General features: G+C 49.8%; 4 protein-coding genes across 4 annotated transcripts; 3 read left to right on the forward strand and 1 right to left on the reverse strand.

Annotated features, from left to right (window-relative positions):
• Positions 1–1044: 1044 nt before the first annotated feature.
• FIESC28_10185 (uncharacterized protein) lies at positions 1045–3843 on the forward strand (the record flags this gene model as incomplete). Its single annotated transcript, XM_031164320.1, has 9 exons — positions 1045–1617; positions 1715–1894; positions 1961–2136; positions 2207–2244; positions 2302–2379; positions 2430–2507; positions 2603–2751; positions 2880–3172; positions 3432–3843. 9 exons carry the CDS (start codon positions 1045–1047, stop codon positions 3841–3843), a joined length of 1977 nt encoding a protein of 658 aa, XP_031011615.1.
• A 5266-nt stretch (positions 3844–9109) lies between these two features.
• FIESC28_10186 (uncharacterized protein) lies at positions 9110–10168 on the forward strand (the record flags this gene model as incomplete). Its single annotated transcript, XM_031164321.1, has 1 exon — positions 9110–10168. The coding sequence occupies one exon, from the start codon at positions 9110–9112 to the stop codon at positions 10166–10168; it is 1059 nt and encodes a 352-aa protein (XP_031011616.1).
• Positions 10169–10844: 676 nt separating this feature from the next.
• Positions 10845–11861, forward strand: FIESC28_10187 (uncharacterized protein; the record flags this gene model as incomplete). The annotated part of the gene is made up of 4 exons (XM_031164322.1): positions 10845–11032; positions 11087–11406; positions 11465–11711; positions 11762–11861. The coding sequence occupies 4 exons, from the start codon at positions 10845–10847 to the stop codon at positions 11859–11861; spliced, it is 855 nt and encodes a 284-aa protein (XP_031011617.1).
• A 679-nt stretch (positions 11862–12540) lies between these two features.
• FIESC28_10188 (uncharacterized protein) lies at positions 12541–14439 on the reverse strand (the record flags this gene model as incomplete). The annotated part of the gene is made up of 1 exon (XM_031164323.1): positions 12541–14439. The coding sequence occupies one exon, from the start codon at positions 14437–14439 to the stop codon at positions 12541–12543; it is 1899 nt and encodes a 632-aa protein (XP_031011618.1).
• Positions 14440–20077: the final 5638 nt, after the last annotated feature.

The raw sequence follows: 20077 nt of genomic DNA on the forward strand, positions 1-20077 counted from the left end.
ATGATAGCTAGTATTAAGATTGAGACTATCGGGTATTACCACGTTTCAAAGCCAAAGATACTCCTCTGCCATACCTTATTAAGGAGTAAGTCTTGACAGAGTTCACTACCCTATATCGATATCCGATTACTCCCATTAATGGTAGTATATGTCGAAGTCCATGTAACCGGTTCTGAAAGATTCTGTCGACGGAGGAATTGAGGAGCGCAATACACGACGAGTCACACTCATCTTTGTTGAGATCCATGGGAGCCTTCTGACCATTTGCTGTTAAAGCCTATTTCTCTTTGTAGAGTTTGTGCACTGATAACTGGAAAGAAATTGTCCCCATGGCAGCTGCCTTATGGAAGGCGCTGGAAATGACCGAGTCGGCCGTCGCCCTCGGCAGCCACTGTCAACGCCTGCACCACCTGACAGATCCATTATCAAAGGGACGTGTCCAAACACAACCCGACTGGGACCCGCCTGGTTACGTCTTGAGATGGACGTATCCTGCAACGCCACGATTTCTACGCGGGAAAGGTACTTCAAGGTTCAAAGGCGCTGCCTGTGTGTAAGTCGTATCCCTCATGGGGTAATTAATTAGAAAAGCCATGGCTGTAGGCAAACGTCATCATCTTTCCTCAAATCATTAGACCGTGAACAGGCAAGCAGTGGGGAACAAGGTACTCGGGATACAATGAGCATTGCACTGACGGTGGAGGTATGGATCGCCTTGGACAACATTGCAGCTGGTGTAACCTGGGACTGATGTCTATTTCGCTCCAGGCCTTCCTAGGTAGATCTTAGGCGCGCTGGTCAAACATCATCAGAAGGAATGACGCGACCCCACGTGACCCCGCGCTGTGTTTGTCTTAGAGACAGGGATTAGTTGACAGGGATAACTGATTTAAGACGACTGACTGGTCTTAACTTAACGACATCCAAGAAACAACCGTGAACCTTTCAGAAATAGAAAAAAATCACTTTCATAACCGTCTCCCGAAACTCAGTCGATCTGGCCGGAATCTTGCCCTGAAAACCGCTGGCGCCAAAACACCAAAAATGGCTGGGTCTCGCCAAGATCCCCTCGAATTGGGGAGTGATATGGACGAAGACGAGGCGTTGAGCTATGCAATCGCCCTTTCACTTCAGGAACAAGAGGTCCAAGACGAGCAGAGTTCGCAGATCCCGAGCGCCTCAACCTCAACATCTCGCCGGAACGGGGATGGTTCGGGCGGGGCTGGCCTCGGTTTGTTGTCGTTCGATCGCAAGAAGATGGAAGAGGAAAGGCTGCAGAGGTTAGCCAAGCGGCGCCGCTCCCCTACTGAGGACGAAGATGTTGTAGAGGTTCCTCCGCCAAAGAGAATGACACCATGTTCTGAACCACCCCGGACTGTAGCTGGATATCTGGCGCCAATCCTGCTGCAATATCCCAAAGGTGCTATCAAAAGAACATGGGCGAAAGGATATCCTCGGACGTCAGAAGACATAAAGATCGAGGAGATCTTTCAGAAGGACAAACTAGAGCTTGCTCTACTGAGCTCGTACCAGTGGGATGATGAATGGCTCGTATCCAAACTGGATTTGAGAAGGACCAAGTTACTCCTCCTGGCATTTGCCGACAGTGAGGCCCAGGTGTGTGTCAATCACTAAACCTGACTCGTTCGGGATATCCCTCGCTAAAGTCCTCGAATTGGACAAGACCCAGAGAAGCTGACGAAACCTGCCACAGAAATCAGAGATGCAATCCAATGCGCCACCGGGCATCAAGTTCGTCTTTCCGGCAATGAACGGGCCTGGGGCGATGCATTCCAAGCTGCAGCTGCTAAAGTACCCCGACTATCTTCGAGTTGTGGTCCCAACAGCCAATCTAGTCCCTTATGACTGGGGTGAGACTGGCGTCATGGAGAACGTTGGTCGTCGAACCTAGGCGCTTTAGATGGCGCTGAAGACGAGAACTCGCTAATGGTTTGTACAGATGGTCTTCCTGATCGACCTTCCTCGACTAAAGAACTCCCCGACTCATCGGCCAACCGCCTTCAGTACCGAGCTCGGCCGATTCCTGTCAGCAACTGGCGTTGGCGAGTACATGGTGAGCAGCCTCACAAACTACGACTTCTCGCAAACGAAGCACCTTGGCTTCGTGTATACCATGTAAGATCCTGGCCTGCTGATCATATTCGGACCCGCAGTTGCGAAGGAATTTGCTGATATCGAAATCTAGCCCGGGTGGACATCAAGGAGAATCGCTGAAGCGAATAGGTAGTGAACATACATGTACTTGATGATTTTCATGGAATCATAGCTCACGTCGTACAGGATACAGCGGGCTGGGCACCAGTGTGGCTTCCCTCGGACTAGCCACCGACGACCCAATCGAGGTCGACTTCGTTGTGGGTGCCATTAAAGCCGCATGCCAGTCTAGAGAGCACTGATTCTGACCATAGGTGAACCATTACTCCAGTGCGCCTCTCTCGGATCTCTCAACTACGACCTGGTAGGCGCAATTTACAACGCATGTCAAGGTAAGGAGATCGATACTGTGCAACCACCTTTAGCAGTCAACCCCACACATGTTACTAGATTCTGATGATGTGGTCTGACAAGTGATAATTTACAGGAGACGATGGTCTGGCCGAGTACAAGTCGAGAATGGGTCGGACAGGCAAAAACAAGGCGTCGAATCCATGGCAAGACAAGCTAAAGGATCGTTTCCGAATATATTTTCCGACCGACGAGACAGTTGGCAGGAGTCGAGGTGGGCGCAATGTAAGTGTGCAGCGTTGTCCCAGTGTCTGTAAATTGCAGATCTCGAATAACTGGGGAATCCTCACATGCGAAAAATCGAGCAAAAGAAATGTACTAGTCAACGCTAACCTCTGAGGGCGCTGATGCAGGCTGCGGGCACCATCTGTGTCCAGCCCAAGTGGTGGCGCTCGCCAACCTTCCCCACCGAGCTTGTGCGGGACTGTGTTAACACCAGAGATGGGCTTTTGATGCACAGCAAGATGATCTTGGTATCCCAGACGGAAGCGGGAAGTCAAAGTCAATTGCAGACGCGACCGCAAACGCGATCGGATCCGCGGGGACGCGAACAGGTGCCGGCTCGCACCCCCGCGGAGCCGAAAGCGGCAAGTATGTCTCTTGGCTGGGTTTACATTGGCAGCGCAAATCTGTCAGAGAGCGCATGGTGAGTGAGACCCTAACTATGAACCAACCCACTGTCTGTGAACTGGCCCCCTGCCCATCCCACCTCATCCTGTAAGACATGGGGAGACTTGAGACAACAAGGCAAGAAGCGAGCATCAACGGTCGATGCAATGGTGCGGTTGCGTATCTGTAGTGCCAAATTAGCTGCCTCTTAAGGATGTTTTGAGAAGCACTGGCACGAAACGGTGACGATCATATGAATCTAATGCTGACGGTTGCGGGTGTTATGCACCAAACAGGGGCCGAATTGTCAAGGACCGAGCAACAGGACAGCCCAAGATGAGTTGTCGCAATTGGGAGAGCGGCGTCGTAGTGCGAGTTGGCAGCCGCAAAAGCAGTAGCACTGTCTCCAGCAGCTTCAGTGAGGGCGCCAGCGCCAGTATTAAGGTCAAGGCGGCGGCAGAGACTCAGGCACGGCCATCAGCGCAGGCGGGGAAGACATTGAGGGAGCCGGACAAGGGATGTGATACGAGTCAACAAGATCATCACGTCAAGAAGCAGGAACAGAAACAGCAACAGAATGATAATGTCGCGAACACAGACGTTGACATGGAAATGGTATTCGAGGGCACAGTCCCAATACCAATGCGACAGCCAGGACGACGCTACCGCGAGGGTGAAGAGCCATGGTTTTACAGTATGCAGGGCTGACGGGGGAGCGCGCGCTGTCACATTGCGCACGTGTAGGACTTTTGGGGGTTAGAGAATGGTCGAGAATGAGAAAAGAAGATGATAATGCTAAGAACGGCAGTTGTTGGCGATGACCCTGTCTCGCCTGTTGAAGATCTAATTATGATGTTGTCTTGAGGAGTCGTTAACAGCAGTAGTAGGTGTGATGGTCGTTGGCCTCTGCGTATCTGCACAGCACAGATCCAGGTTTCGGGATCAGTTGAGGACATGTGAATGGCTCATAAGCGATGGTCCATGCAAGGCGTAGTATTGGTATCCGTAGAGTAGTATTATTAGGAGAAGAAGACATACGTAATTGGAAGATAGTATCGGTGTTGATGGGATAGGTAGAGATGGGATGCGATGTGGTTGATGGATACAATTCCAAGTTGGGAGTTGTATGATGGATCCGTACGGGCGGCGGAGGGTTCCAATTACCCAGCCTACCTATAATTTCAGGGCATCCAACAGCCGTGAGCAGGGGGTGGTTTTGGGGTTTGGGGGACTAGACGGGGAATCCGTTTGCAAAGATAGCTCGGTACTTGGCGGGCTGACAGTAAACCCATGCGCAGGGCATGCAGGATGGTCTTAGCTATGACACACGATTACAAAAGCCAATGGGAGAATCCCACCCAATGAGAAGCTGAAGTGCCGCCTTGTCGGCTCTCCCACTTTCCCACTTTGGTCCTGAACAAGCAAGAGCAGGGGTGGAATATGGATCAGGCCAATCACGGAACAAGGCAGAGATGGCCTGCAGGACGGCAGGTGCATCATCAAATCACCATGGAGGAAAAGGTACCTGGATAAAGGAACATGTGGAGAAGACTACAGGTGCCTTGGCACCTACTCGAGCACTAACAGCGTCGCAGTCCCACGAAAGACAGGCACCAAAGCCAATGCCGGAGGTCGCTGCATACCATGTCCATGTCCATGTCCTTGGCCATGTTCGTTTTCATCATTCAAAGATTTTCTTTCTTTCCTTTCCTTCCCTAGGCCTAGACTATCCGTACTTCTTTCCCTTTCCCCTCTAAGCACAGGGCATCCATACCTTGCAGCGTTGCGGTTTCGACTTTCTCCTCGCAAGGCAAGGCAAGGCAGGACAAGGCGCAGGCGCAGGGTTCTTACCCAGGACAGGTAGGGCAGGGACTTAATTAACAAGTGCCTTAATAAACTGGGCTGAGCTGGCTGTCGGTCCGGGGACAGACGGATAGACATCCATACATGACTTTGGAATCAATCCATCATCCCAGCACACAGGTACGCATACATTGAACCCATAGGGCAATCAATCTGTTTGACTTTGACTTTGTAGATAGATGCCCGTTGGTAGTCTTGGGGTTCCCGCGTAGGTTTCAACGTTAGTGAACCCTCGACCAGGATACGTACCGCATCGCAGAACTCAATTGACGCGCGGCAGGATGAGGCACTCTACTGTACCGGAAGCCTGAAAGTGAGCTAAGGCGAGGCGAGGCGAGATGAGACGAGTCCATCGAGACAGAAAAAAACTAGAGTAACGAGAGGCAGGGATCAGCAAGACACCACCAACTCCAAGAACACGATCAAGGAGAAAATATGAAATCACTGACCTAACTAACTGCTGCAACTAAATTAATTCGCTGTCAGTCAATGCACCACCTGCGGGCTACGGCATGTTCCTGTGTATGTAGACAGGAAGTAGTTGCATGCTATGGCCGTTTTTAGATGGGCTTGGGCTTGGGCTCCAATCTTTCCCAAGTCCAAGTCCAAGTCCAAGCTTGCAACGGGGAAATCGGAGGGACCTTTGTCCAAGACCAACCAACACCCCTTCTTCCCTTTTTTTTATATTTTTTTTTTACAGTAGCTGCACTTGACACTTACTGGTCTTTGCTTTTTTCCCTCTCTTCTTCTTGTTCTTTTACGTATGTAGATCGATTCTACAGCGCAGAGACCCTAAACTAAACTAAAACATGGAGCAAGCGAGCGACATGCAGTTTTGAGTCTGCGTCTGCGTCTGACCGTTCTGTGCCGTAATTGCCTTGATATCATTCGTACACAGGTACGGAGCATAGCCGCTATGGATGGATGGGTGGTACAGTACCTTTGGTGCCTGTACAACATCCAAGGCGTGTAAGACGGGAGACCCTTAAATGATCTTCACTAAGGTTTGGACATTTTGAGGGGGGTGCTTGGCTGGAGTGAAGTCAGGCAAGGTGAATTGAACTTGGTTGAATCGAATCAAACCGAGTGAGTGAAGTTGTCTCAGGCAAGGCACGTGCTTGGGAATTGATGCCGTCCGTACCCAAGTTATCTTACGAAGCTGCAAACGCAACCTCACTAACCACTTGTCGCGCGCACGCACCAACCATTGACCCATTTCCTTGTCTCGTCTCGTCTTTTTTTAATTCTGGATCATCATCAGGCTAGTAACGTAAACTAGTAACGTCGAGTCCTGTAGAGGCTAGTATGTACTGTACTGCAACGATACCGGTAATGTATTACCACCACAGTAATGTACGCAGATGGCATGGAACTTGGATCGTGCGGTATGGGTGCACGGAAAATTGAGACCGAAGGTATTGAAATGAAGTACCTCCTATACGTACCCGAGAATAGAGAGAGATGGAGAGAGAGAAAAAGATGGAGAGAAGAACGCTTGCGTGGGAGTTAGCCTGTGTTTCTGCATGTATTCTCACCTCTGACGCTTGTCTGACTCTATTTTTGCTGTGGATGGATGCAACAAAATCGACATTGTGCAGAAACACGAATGCCGGAAACAAGAAGGAGAGCACAATCGCAATCTCGCAACCCGGTTACAGCAGAACAGAGCAGCAATAAGAAGCGTACCCTGCAATGTACGTTAACGTAATGTACAGTAGTGCTATAAACTAACCCGAGACAGCGTTGCCGTCGGGGGCTTGGGGCCGGCGTCGGAAGTCTCGGCCGTCTCCGGGGTTCCGGACGGGGAGGGGTTTCTCCTGTCTTGATTGATGATGGTGATAAGTTGACTGACTGTTAAGAAGACTTGGACTTGGATTTGAAGTCATGACCATCAATGGCCATGAACCATGACATGCACCATACCCAAGATAGTTAATAAATCCCATGAGATCCCATCCCATCCCATCCTGTACCATACCATGTAGGTTGGATAGGCAGGGCATAGCCATGATACCTATGCATAGACTAGCCATAGCGGATTTTTTACCCTCTTGACGTGCGACGCAGCGCTGCGCAATGCAATACAATGCAATGTACTCAGTAGAGATGGCATTTGTCCTCTCAATGGCAGTAGCAGTCAGTACGCACTCACGGTGAGGGGCGGTACTAACATTAACGCGACATGTTAGGAATGAAGGTGGATTCGTGGCGTTCAGGGCCCCCCAGCAGAAAGAATCGGCCAAATGTTGACAGAAGTCGAGTAGGGAAGTGATGTGATTTGTGGTGGTAGTGGTGGTGCTTTGGCCTTCTTTCTCTCTCATTCTTGTGGATATCAGAACATCCAATATCAGAAAATAATGGAGGGGTTGAGATGTCCTGAAAGAGAGGCATCCAATGACAGGGACTTGTCTTTCGGCAGTTGCGAAGAGTCGCCGAAGAAAGGCATTATTCCGACCGAGTCTTCAGTTGAAAACAAATCAAATGAGACCTATCACCTACATACTTGACCCTTATCGAGATAGACGACAATAACTGTGATGGCATATTCTCATCAAAGAACGGCATGGTGCGTCACTGTTGCATGAGGAGACTCGAGAGGAGAAGGGCGTGTTGAGAACTAGCCGCAGGGTGTGTGATAATAAAAGTGGGCCTTCCTTCCTCGTCCCCCAGGCCCAGGGACAAGGAGCAAGAAGAGAGAGCAGAGCAGAGCAACGAGAGTGGGAGAAAAACAGAAAGAGAGAGGGGTGTCAGCTACGATACAATAGATGCAATGATGACAATCTTGTTTAGTACGATACAAGGAGGGAGAGTATCCAAGGAATTGATTTCTGTAAAATATCTTTAATCAAGGTACCGGGCAGAAGGTGGGTTCTAAGTTCTCGCCAGCTCCCGACAGCTTGGAGACTACAGACAGGGTTCGATCTTTTGATCTAGACGGTAGACTTAGAGAGTTTCTTTTAATTGAAAAAATGAAAAAAAGGTTTGATCCCCAGAGATATTGAATTCTTCTAGAGTGAGACAGAAGACAAGAAGACAACCATCCCCAGATTTCAGGTACGGATCATACGGTATCCTAAGACAACCAATTGATCCGCCAAGTCCATTCTCTTTGCATTCAACAACAACAACATCATCATTCTCTCTTTCCTGCCTTCTTCTCCTCTCGGCCGCAAGCCACCACAACCACAACCACAAACACACCACCCTCATCAGCAGTAGTAGGCGTACGAGTAGTAGCATCATTTATGGGACGTGCTTGGACTTGCCATGCCCCTTTCGAGTTTGAGGAGAGGAGGGGGTGGAGTTGAGAAATTCGAGAGACACCTACACCTGCCCAGGTAGGTACCTAACGTACCGAAACAGTACGTAGGTGGTTCGGTACCTTCCTCGATCCAATGTCGGGTGGGCAAGACAACCTACTAGACAAGGGTCAGGCGTTCCATAGACAGTAGGCGAGCTCAAGGTAAGGCAAGTGCGGGCAAAGGGTGTATAACCCCGAGGTGTCAGAAATAATTGACAACTGAGCCGTGGAGAAAGAATAATTCAGTCATTTGACCCCTGTTTAAGCGGGGCTTCTGTCTATCTCCTTCCATCACCCCAGCATTTAGGAATAGGCTTTATGTCACTTGCCAACATGGAAGGCTGGGTCCACTCAGCTGTACCCCCACTAATTAATGCCCGTATGCTGCGGAATCACTTACACCAGATCGATTCCCAAGCCCCCGTCAGGGTATCCAATGAATTAGCCCAAGAGACGAAATAATTCGGCCACCTCATGCCGGTTTAGATTAGAATTTAGACAGCTTTATTTTGGCGCCCTGTGATTTGGAGGATAATTTTTCTGCTACCGAGTAGGTCCCGAAGGATGCTTGGTTTGTGGCGCCTGGCGTCTATAGAGTTCAAGTTGCGCGCTTGTTGAGCAAGCTCGATCTGTCACCAAATACACTTGTTTCTTCCATGGAATAGCATATAAGAACAAGCATCCCCCCGTCTAAACCAAAATAGTTCAATTTCCTCCCCCCTTCACCAACACATGCTAACACACATGTTTACACACACAAATACACAAACAATCACAGAATCACAGAATCACACAAGCAGCCATTCAAATATGGCAAGCTCAGCACCACTGTCCCCTACTTATTCAGGGTTCATCAGCACTACTCTTGATGCCGCCATCATCATCGAAGCCTGTCTTTCTGGTCGACTCAACCATGTTGCTCGCCGTCCCCATGACCGGGAACGCCAGCAACTAATCCAGAGCGGGAATGTTTTTGTGTACGAGGAATTGGCCTCGGGAATCAAACGGTGGACAGACAGCGTCGCATGGAGCCCAAGTCGGATCTTGGGTAACTTCCTGATATATCGGGAGCTGGAGCAGCCATTTGCTCCAGGGCAGAAGAAGCGATCAATCAAGAAGGGCGGCAAGAAGCAAGGCGGTATCACAAAGTCCCACAACCAACGACCCAGAGCCGATAGTTTGCCTATCCAACCCATCAACAGCAACGGCCAACCGATGGTCGACGAAGACCGAGAACTAATAGGTTCACTCGTCGACTCCTACGATTTCAAGGCTGGTGGTCTCGTGAAGAAGACCATTAGTGTTAACTACAAGGGCATCGCTCATCACCTTGTCAGCTACTACAGCATCGAAGATGTCAAGGCCGGACGTCTTATTCCACCCTCACAGCACTCCGACCTCCGACGAGTAGTTCCTCGCCAAGAACTCATCTCTCAACCGACCTATCGCGAACCCGCCGTGACTGAAGAGTATGCACAATACAACACTCACGTCTGGTCACAAACACGTGACACAATACCACGTGAGAGCCTACAACTCCTTCCGCAACATGGACTGCACAACTACATGGACCACCAGTACTTTGCATTGGGGAACCATTATGCTCCTGACCCTTCTGCTTCAGCGGCCAACTATGCCACTGCCCCCGTCTATTCTGCCGGACCTGTCTATGCCGGCGGGACTAACTATTCTCACGGGTCTGCCTATGCTCCCGGTCCCAGCTCCGGCCCCGGCTCCGGCCCCAGTCCAGGCTCCGCCTATGCTAATGGCCCCACCCCCGCTAATGGCCCTGCATACACTCAAAGTCCAGCGTACACTCAGAGTCCCGCTTACAATCAGAGTCAAGGCCCGGGTTTTTACTTTCCATAACCTTTGACGTTATGCTTTTTGTCTGTATTACTATTATGACTATTAATACAACTTTTTAATGACCCCTGGCTATGCTTGCTATCCATGTGACTGAAACAAATCAAGTGAGATTATACCACACTCCTCTTAGGCTTCGGCCACGGAAACAAAGCAGCCTATGGGTTGGCCTAGGTTTGCACAAGGTAACTGAACTATTTCGTCTCTCGAGTTTCTAGCGGCTGGCTCTTCTGACATCCTGACGTCGGTGTAATAATGTACTTGGAAACTGATGCAACGTGGTGCGACGTGCCTATCTACTAGGTAAGTAGCCAAGATAACTTGGTTTTCACCATCGGTACTTACTTCTAGAACAAAAGTAACTGCAGAATTTAAATCGCAATTGAGTATCTTAAAATACAATTATACAAATACGTTTCAGTGCTTAACGATAATAAGAATAGAATTTCTATTCTACCTTCTGTCAACATACGTCAATGGCATCTTGTCTTTTAGTACTTCTTTAAGCGAGTTGTTATTCATCTAGGCGGGGTTCTGGGGTCTTTAACGGGTCTTTTGTATCGCCAAACTTTAGCTACTCCATCATCGGACGGACGGTACTATCTTGGGCGACTTCGAGCGATTAACGACAGGGTCTGGGCAGCGCCCTATTTCCAGTAACATCGAGCCAAGCGCAGTGATGAGTCTATCCGCGAGATTGGCTTACCGGGCCACGATAAGGTGTGGTGCAAGTTCAAGGCCTGCTCTGAGATTTGCGCCCAGACATACGACACCGACAGCATATTCACGAAATCTCTTCTTCACAAAGACGCGATCATGGCAAGAGAATAAGGAGCAGCAAAAGCATTTGGACGAGAAGAGTCCCAAGTGAGTGCGGTATAAGCGACTTGGCTGACTGCATCTGACTGACCCGGCGTCCAGAACGCAACCTCCGTCATCACAAGATGTTACGCCCTCACGACCCGCCGAAGTGCTCCACGAAGATATCTACACGCTGCCCAATATTCTGACCTTCACACGTCTCGCTGCCGCCCCGGTCATTGGATACCTGGTTTTGCACGATCAACATGCGTGGGCAGTCGGTCTCTTCGCATATGCAGGCATTACAGATTTGCTTGACGGATGGATTGCCCGACGCTGGGATAGCAAGACTGTCGTGGGCACAGTGATTGACCCCATGGCCGACAAGATGCTCATGACCATCTTGACTATCTGTCTTGCTGCCAAGGGTGCTCTACCCAGTGCGTTCCTCTCCCGTGCTAAGCTGTTGTCGCAACTCAAAAGCTAACATACGAAAAGTCTGGTGCGCTGGGATTATCCTCGGCCGCGATGTCGGTCTTGCCATCTCTGCAATCTACTATCGCTGGATCTCATTACCGCCGCCTAAGACATTTGCCCGATACTGGGACTTTTCACTTCCCTCGGCTGAAGTACGCCCCACGACAATCAGCAAGTACAACACATTCTTGCAGCTTGCTCTGGTCGGAGTCACTACCGCTGCACCCATTATGACCGCAGACTTGACATCTGCATTGACGATCATGCAGTGGGTTCTATTATTCAAGGCTGTGTAGGATCACCGCTAATGTTAACTAGATATGTTGTCTCTGCCACTACCATCTGGAGCGGAGCGAGCTACATTTACACAAAGGATGCTGTCAAAATTCTTAATAAACAAACACCAAAAAAGCCATAGGTTTAAATATCTTTGCAATGAAAGATTGTGGCAGACGGTGAGAAACCACGATGGAAACGGCCTCGTTACTTAGCCAAGTTTGGCTCAGACTCACCAGTAGAGCCAAGGTTTTAACATAAACCACCAAGGAAAGAGGGACAAAAGGGAACAAAGAGGCTTCAATATCACTAAGTGCGGCCCGTAACGTTAAGCTTGACGTGTTATGTGCACCCTCTTCTTGGACCTGTCAAGTCCAGAGCAAAGTCTGGGTTTCACGTACTTTATGATTAACGGTCTACAACTTACTGTAGATGTGACGATGCCGCTTAGATAAAACATACTTTGCAGGACCACATTATATATATCCCTTGTCGTTCCATATGGACAGCTAGATCCGTCGAACCTGACTTCGTGTCGTCTGGCATGGCTACTCTAACTTACACAACTAGCACGAGAAGCCATGACAATGACTAATAAATAAATGGTATCCGAACAGTCACATACGAAACAATAGTTTAGCGGAAGCAATAGGTGTGAGTAGGTACTTCTGGTATTTGTATTTGTTCTATAATATCCTATACACAGAAAGCGAGTAAGGCTCTCATCATAATCCAAGCAACGCCCGAAATATCTTCGAGTATCGCCCCAGGGACTCAAGACGGCCCAACTACATTTGAAGGTTGCAGAGAATCAATCTCGTTTACCAACCTCCAACCCACTCAACGTCACCGAGATCGGCGCGTCTATCCCGACGCCAATTCCAATCTCTGCCCTTGTTCCAGGGACATTCCTTGCTGTTAGACCGTTCTTTAGCGGCCCCAAATTTATGATGATAATTAGAATGATCCCAAACGCCCGCTTCGTAAGATTTGTTGTATCCAAAACCAAAATTGTGTCGTCGGGGCTTAGAAAATTCCACCGACTTAATAGAATCCAAAGTAGCAGCTTGACCACGGCGTCGCTCGCCCAAAGCCGCCCACTTATCCATAGAGCTTCGCGGCTTAGACATAGGAGAATGAGAATAATGAGGTGTGATGGTGATGTGTTGAGTCTTGGGCGCTGGTGCCTCTTGGAAAAAGAAGCCGTCAGCGACCAGGTCATCATCGACATCGCCCTTGATGTCATGGGCATGCGACGCTGGTCCAAGCTCAGGCTCAACGATGTCGATCGTCTCGACCTCCTCCTGCTCCTTTTTCTTCTCCTCCTTGCTTTCCTGGCTCCAAGTCCTGGCGTTGAGCTCTTGAAGCATTTGACGTTGCTGTTCCATCTCTTCCTCCTCTTCATCTTCATCCCACATGTCGCTCCAGCTCTTAGACACAGCTTCCTGACGTCGACCAAACACCATAGACATGGCAGGCATAGGCTTAGCCATGCTGATGGGGAGTGAGCCAGCAGTAGCCGAGGCCCGATTGAATCGGGCAGTGGGCTTGATGGCAAGTGACTTCATGGAGGCGCCCAAGTGAGAATCGTAAACAGACGACATGGGAGTCTGCATGTTGGCAGAGCACCAATCGGTCGTCGTCGCTTCGGACTTGGGGAAAAGCTCCTCCGTGTAGCTTTCGTCGTCGGGAATGACGCTGAGTTGACGTCCAAGATGAGTTGTGCCATGGAGAGCCTTGGCCCAGGGGAAAGCTCCGGTGTCGACGGCGGGAGACTGGATGGATGGGGTGCGGAGAGGCTCACGATTGGCAGAGGCCACATTGGGAGACTCAGCACCGCAGTACTCATCGTCCTCCTCGTCATCTGTGGTGAACGTAACAACACGAAGGAGAGCCTCACGAGCGCCTTCCAATGAACGTCGTCTGGGGTCAAGGTTCATGCACTGCACGAGGACTTCATAGGTATCCTGGGACATAGATGGGAAGACATCAAAGAGAGATTGCTTGTCCCGAGAGTAATCGAGGAAAAGGGGGTCGGCCTCGGTTGGGGTAGTGAAGGGGTTGCGAGAGAAGAGAATATTGAGGAGGCAGATACCAATGGCCCAGATGTCCGCTTCGGCTGGTGAGTAACCAGCGCCAGCCGAGTCGAACTGTTCAGGGGCCATATAACGATCACTACCAACAGTCATCTCATATGACCACTTCTCTGTGGTTGCCAAACCGAAGTCACCAAGTTTCATGGCACCATCCTGGGTAAGGAAAATGTTCTCGGGCTTGATGTCGCGGTGGTAAACTCCCTTAGAGTGCATGTAATCGACGGCATCAATGAGTTCCAGCATGAATTGGCGAACATGCTCGGTCTCGAGGGGGCCATGACCTTTTCGGATTGCTTCGTAAAGATCGCCCTGACCACAAAACTCGAGGACCAGATAGATGTGAGACTCAGTCTCGAATGAATCGATCAGGTTGACAATGTTTTCGTGGGATCCGAGGCGACTGTGCAAAGCCTGCTCCTCTGACTTCTCATCGACAGCGAAGTCAGAAGTACCGTCGGGACATGCGCTCTTTTTGGTTAGGCACTTGATAGCAACAGGCTCATTGGTGGTGAGATCCTGTGCCTTAAACACCATACCGAAAGATCCATGGTTGAGAGGGGAGATGGTCTGATACCGTCCATTGAGAAGGGCACCGCCAACGAATTTTTCCTTGAGGCATTCCATGGCGAAAAAGGGGTAATAAAAGTATTTGAAAAGAAAATTGAAAAGAAGAGGGGAATCGTTAACCAAACAGTTTTTTAAAATTTCTCAATAACCGGCAATAGAGGAAGTCCGGGGTGCGATATTGAAGCTCTTGAAGACGCTCGAGCTGATGCAAGAAAATACGAATGTTTCGCAGTATATGAACAATGTACAGTGTTGTAATGATGAAAGCAGAATGAAAGGTTCGGTTGTTTGTTTGTTGAAGTTGTTCGTTGGTATTCAGAGGCTCATTGGTGGGTATTCGATAGGCTTGACAAAAGAAATGATTATCGAATGGTCGTGATGATGAGTTGCGAGTTGCGAAGACCCAGGTGGTCGAAGAAGATTGAAGACAAGGAAAATGAAATTCGTTATAATGACATGTGTACGTTTTTTTGTATCTTTGGAAAGAATGTGACTCGAACGATGAGTTGGATTAAGTCGACTTGGGACGAGGTCGACCAGAAAGTTGAGAGTTGGTCAAGACCAAGTGAAGGCGAAGAGGTTCAGGTGTATCCGGATTCGACGATGCCGAAGGGTCGACGTGTCGGACCAGTCAAACTGGCACCGGGGGATAGGGGAGCGGAGCTCGCCCGGGACGGTATTCCTAACGCTCGGTCGGGGTGGTCGAGTCACGCGGGCCAATAGGCCGGGTTGCAAGTGTGAGACCGGAGAGTAATCGCAAGTCAACGAGGAAGTCCTCTTCGACTCAATGCAGCACAAGACGAATGTTCTATGCGACGTATCCGACTGTAATAAGCACTTTTGTTGATGGCCGAGGCTCGTAACAGATTTATGCGATAACGGAGCGATATAATAGGAGATCTAGGCGAATAAGGACAAATGCAGTGGCGAACAACACAAGTCAAAGACGCTTCTTCTTCTTCTTCTTCTTCTTCTCGTAGAGGATTGTATAGCTCAAGCAATGTGATTGATGGATGTCGACTATTTAGTTGGTTGTCGATTGATCACAGCGATAAGCGTTTGTTTGCTTGCTTCGGATGAGGTGGCGAGGCGGGATCGTTCGATGATTAGAACGGAGAGAGGGTGTGATGAGATGGGATGAGATGGGATTAGATATGAGTAAACAGAAGAGAGACGGAGATGAGATGAGATAGTGAGAAAAGAGTAGCAAGCTCGAGAAAGAAGAAGGCCTTTGAAGATGCGGAAAGCGTACAAATGAAGGGAAAGAGAGGGTGGAGAGACGATGATAAGAAAGCAGGGGAAAGAAGACAAGAGAAGAGAGAGCTTAGAGGGAAAGGCGGTGATGGAACTAGGTGGAGAGGGATGGATGGGGATGGATGGCCATGGGATAGGTTGGATTAGTGAGAAGACTGAGTGTTCATACTGTTTTCCACACCCAAGCAGGACCAAGGCAGGTGCGACAGCGAGTAGAAACTGGGTCTAGAACGAACGGGGGGAGTGTCTTGAGATGAGGTTGCCTTCCGTGGTTGCAGTCTCCACCTGCCCTTAGGTTGGGCTAGCCCAGGGACTAAGGAAAGGATGGGACATGCTGTCGTACCTTGCGTGCTGTGTTGTTGTTTGTACCGGACGAGCCGGGGTTCAAAAACTGGGGCCGAGAGGCAGGCACGAAGGGAACAACACGACAGGGGAGGCAAGCCAAGTAATGCACACGCCGCAACAAGAGGCATGTACAGTATGACACTATACGCACTGTGATTTATTGGAAAGAGCAAGCAGTTGTTCTTTCTTACTCCTGCTGCTAATACTACTATGACTATACTTGGATTCGTGCATAGCAAAGAGGAATGGCGCTACCATGAGGCGATGCCACGAGGGGCAAGGGAGGGAATGGCGGCATAAAGAAGTCAATCAAACAGCTGCAGCGATCAGAAACATTGATGGCCCTGGTCGTCTCAGAGTTAGGAAGCATTGCGACATCAGCCAGACAGACAATCAAAACATGACGACACGGACGGAGGGATTGAATATTACGCGTTATCAAAACACTGTACAGATGCGACAGTACAGTACAGTATAGTACACTCGTGTGCTGCAGTAATGCTTGCACAACTGGCATAACGACGAAATGCTACAGTATCCATATGCCAAGTTATCAAACCTGTCCACTGAATTCAACCTCCCCGATAATGACGGAATCCCTATTGGCATGACGACTTTGCCAGCGCAGACACTGTGCTATCAAGGATACGGTGCTATCTAGCTCAGTGTCGACAATCACTCACGCGCACTGAGAGTGGAGAGCATTCATTCCCATCGCGGAGTCATCAAGGGGCCGGTGCCGGGCTTCAGGCCTTCAACATCAGTCATACGGATGAGTACGGGGCCTCTACGCCGATTCTTGGTGGCGGTTCCAGTAGCTTCTGCCGGTGTCCCGCTGCCGACTCGCTCGACTCAACTCGTTCTTCTTAGCTGCTTTCTCTTTTGCGGTGGTCGGCGGGAAATGACATGTTGGTCAGCGTGATCATACAGTGTGCGCCTCATACCAATACCGTACCCTACAGCGCGATAAAACTGACGAGACAAAACAGCCCAGCTTGGAGACACTGGAAATGGGATTCGCAATTCTGGGCCTTGGTGGGCGCAGTGCTGATAGCGGCTTCACCGCCCGATACCAACTGGTGAGGTATATCTCAGACGACGGACTGGTGCTGGGAGGACCAGTCTTGTGAGTACTGCTTGATGCAGATCCCAACAGACAACCTATTCAAGCTACCGCTGGGCGCAAACAAGATGGTGTAGGGGCTCGAGGCATGAATGGGCGACTCGTTCACTGGCGCAGAAACATAGCGTACCATTGCACATAGTGCGCATAGTGCGCGTGGCACCAGTGGCCTCATGGATGCCATCCCCAGGTTTTACTGGCTTGGCTCGGCAGCGTCAGAAAGGCAGCGCAGAGGCAGATTGGCAGAAATCAAGACGAAACACCTCAAGACAAAACACACCAGAGCTGTCAAGGGAGGGTCCCTCTTTTCCCAACAGAATCAAACTGGGAAATCCACCTCACGATGTCTTTCTTGATCTGTCCCGTGAACCAAAAGTGAGCCCATCTTCGCTATTCCGATTCCGAAATCAGGGTCTTTCTCGAGAGCGGTTTTTCTTCTTTTGTTACCATACTGGTTTACAGTTTCGGTCCGTCGCATTGCAATCCGAACCTTTTGACAGATAGTTAGCGCCACAACTCATGACGGTTCGCAGCCAACATTACAGTCCTGGGGAACTGGGGCGACTAGGTACACAATTACAGTACAGTAAACTCGACGGCATTATCCACATCCAGTGATTGGATCTTCTGCCACGTTTCTCTTGGTCTTGTTCCTGGACTGGAAGCCTGCCACCTGCCCAATTCTTCGATTACAGAGGACCCCTGCTATCAATGGTAATCAGTCTTCCATTTTTGCCGCTATTTGTCGTCGATCACCCTTGGTCCCTTCCACCTAGACGCTACTACCCTTGCAATTGCTAATTTATCGAAGTTATCAACGAATTGATCCGGCGCGGTCACTGGTCATGCACTCCTGGATCATGCATTCCAGTGGGCATGCCCCAGCGCGCGAGGACCCTTTCGTCTCAGGAACTAGAAACCAGATGAACATATCAGTCTACGATTTGTACTGTGCAATGAGACTCGAGCGGCTGAGTTGACCAAATGTTTACTTGTGTGTAGTATGTTTACTCTGCAGCAAGCGCCAGAGGTTCCAACCAAAGCTCAACGGTTGGGCGGAATTATCCAGGACAGACTGTCCTGGAAGCTGTAAATAGAAATGGGGCGTGCGTCAGCTTCAGAGTCAGAACCAGATCAGAGCAGGCTGTGCTATGCTATGCTATGCTACGCTTCAGTTCCAAGGCTGGTTTATCATCTTGCTGATGTAACGAACCAGTCGCCAGTCACGGAACGTGACTGGATGGATTTTCAAGGGTCCGTGTCGCTCGGCCATGCACAAGTCTGTGCAACTCTTCACAAGTATAGTGGCTAGCACGCAAGCAATGGATCTGTGCACGTTGACATCCTGGCTTGATGATCTGGCCTGTTTGGACACTGTACTGTGCTGCAACCCTTTTGGGAAGAAAGACAACAAAGAACAATCTCGAGACTCGAAATGATGGTATTTGGTCTCCATCTAAGCGGAGACAGTTGGATACGTGGACATGAAAGAAAAAGCCCATGTCTGACTGAATACCGGATTACGAATCTCGGGTACGGAATTTGGCAAGATTACTCACCTCGCTATAATTTCACGATATTAGGTATACATCCGAGCGATTCTCGTCTGCTAACGCAGGCCGTAGTGCAGTACTGTACCGCGCCGCACCGTACCCTACCGTACCTTGAAACTCCGTGCCAGGCCGTCAAGTACCGTCCCGACAGTCGGTGCGGGTCCTCGGCCTAGTGAGTCGTGAGTGAGATCTGATGTTTACATACAGTTTCCTGTCCCTTTATGGAGACTCAGCGGACAAATATGGGGGACTGAGTAAACATTGGCCTCCGCTTTCAAGGACAGGAGACCTGCTTCCACCATGGCTGTGACTCAATCGATAGACCTGAGCGAGATACGGAGACGAGATGAGATTTGGTTGTTGAAACGAGACGAGATAATTACAACATTGGAGGTGAACAGGTCACAACGGTCAACCTGCTGTACAACTGCGCATTGATCTTGACTCACTGGTTCTGGACCGGACTCGGTTGGACTGTCTCACCTCGCGTCATTTTCAGTGCTGATCCGTCGCCAGATCAGAAACATAATATTTACTTTCCTTTACATACACCAAACGTGTACTGTACTGTGCACACTATAATCTGCTTCGTACATAGTACGTGGAGATCTACCATGGGGTGAGGAGGGGCACATCGAAGGGGGAGAGGGATGCTCGAGATCTCAGTCATGGCTTCTCCTGGTCTGATTCAACAGATTTGTCGCTCGAGAGTTGCAGAAGCGAGTCCCTTGTCCAGGGTAGCTCTAAGTCATGGGATGGAGCTAAATTTGTGACCCATCACCTAAAGAAACAGGTGATGGGACGGGCCAGGCAAGGACCCTTCTTTCATCTCAAATGGCTGGGCGACAAAGTGACATGTGCAGCGGGTGGAGGGGCCGCCTAATCACAAGTACATACATGACATGCATCCTACTACTGTACTATACCATACATATCAGGTCTCCATACACCACGAGGCCAAGCGCAAAGACTCCACCAAGTCCGATGAAAGGGTCCTCCTGTGTTATGGGCACAATGCCCCAATGGCCGGCAGGGGCTGAAGTAACTAACAGCTGTTATCTTTCTCTGTTCTGTACTGCGATTGTTGTGGTTGCAATTGCAGGTGTTGTCAGGGGTGGTTTGGCGCTGCGTTCCGGGAGCTGCATGAACTGACCACTTCAGCTCGGGAAGAGCAGGGGATTTGTTGGTTAATACAACATTGAGCTGCAGCTTTGCCTCAGAGCCACAGTAAAGAGTGCAGTTGCTGCACGGGGTTTAACGCCAACCTGCGTATACCCGTCTCGTCCTACATACTGTATGCTCTGCTCTTTCTTGAATACGAAAAAGATCTAGATGACTTGTCCTCCAGCTCCTACGCTCGTGATTGTCAGAGGAATCTCAAAACTGCCACTTGTCATCTCCAGCAGGTTTCTAATTAGAG

This window comes from Fusarium coffeatum (genome assembly GCF_003316985.1).
Source record: "Fusarium coffeatum strain FIESC_28 chromosome Unknown BRIP53273_contig_289, whole genome shotgun sequence".
NCBI lineage: Eukaryota > Fungi > Ascomycota > Sordariomycetes > Hypocreales > Nectriaceae > Fusarium > Fusarium coffeatum.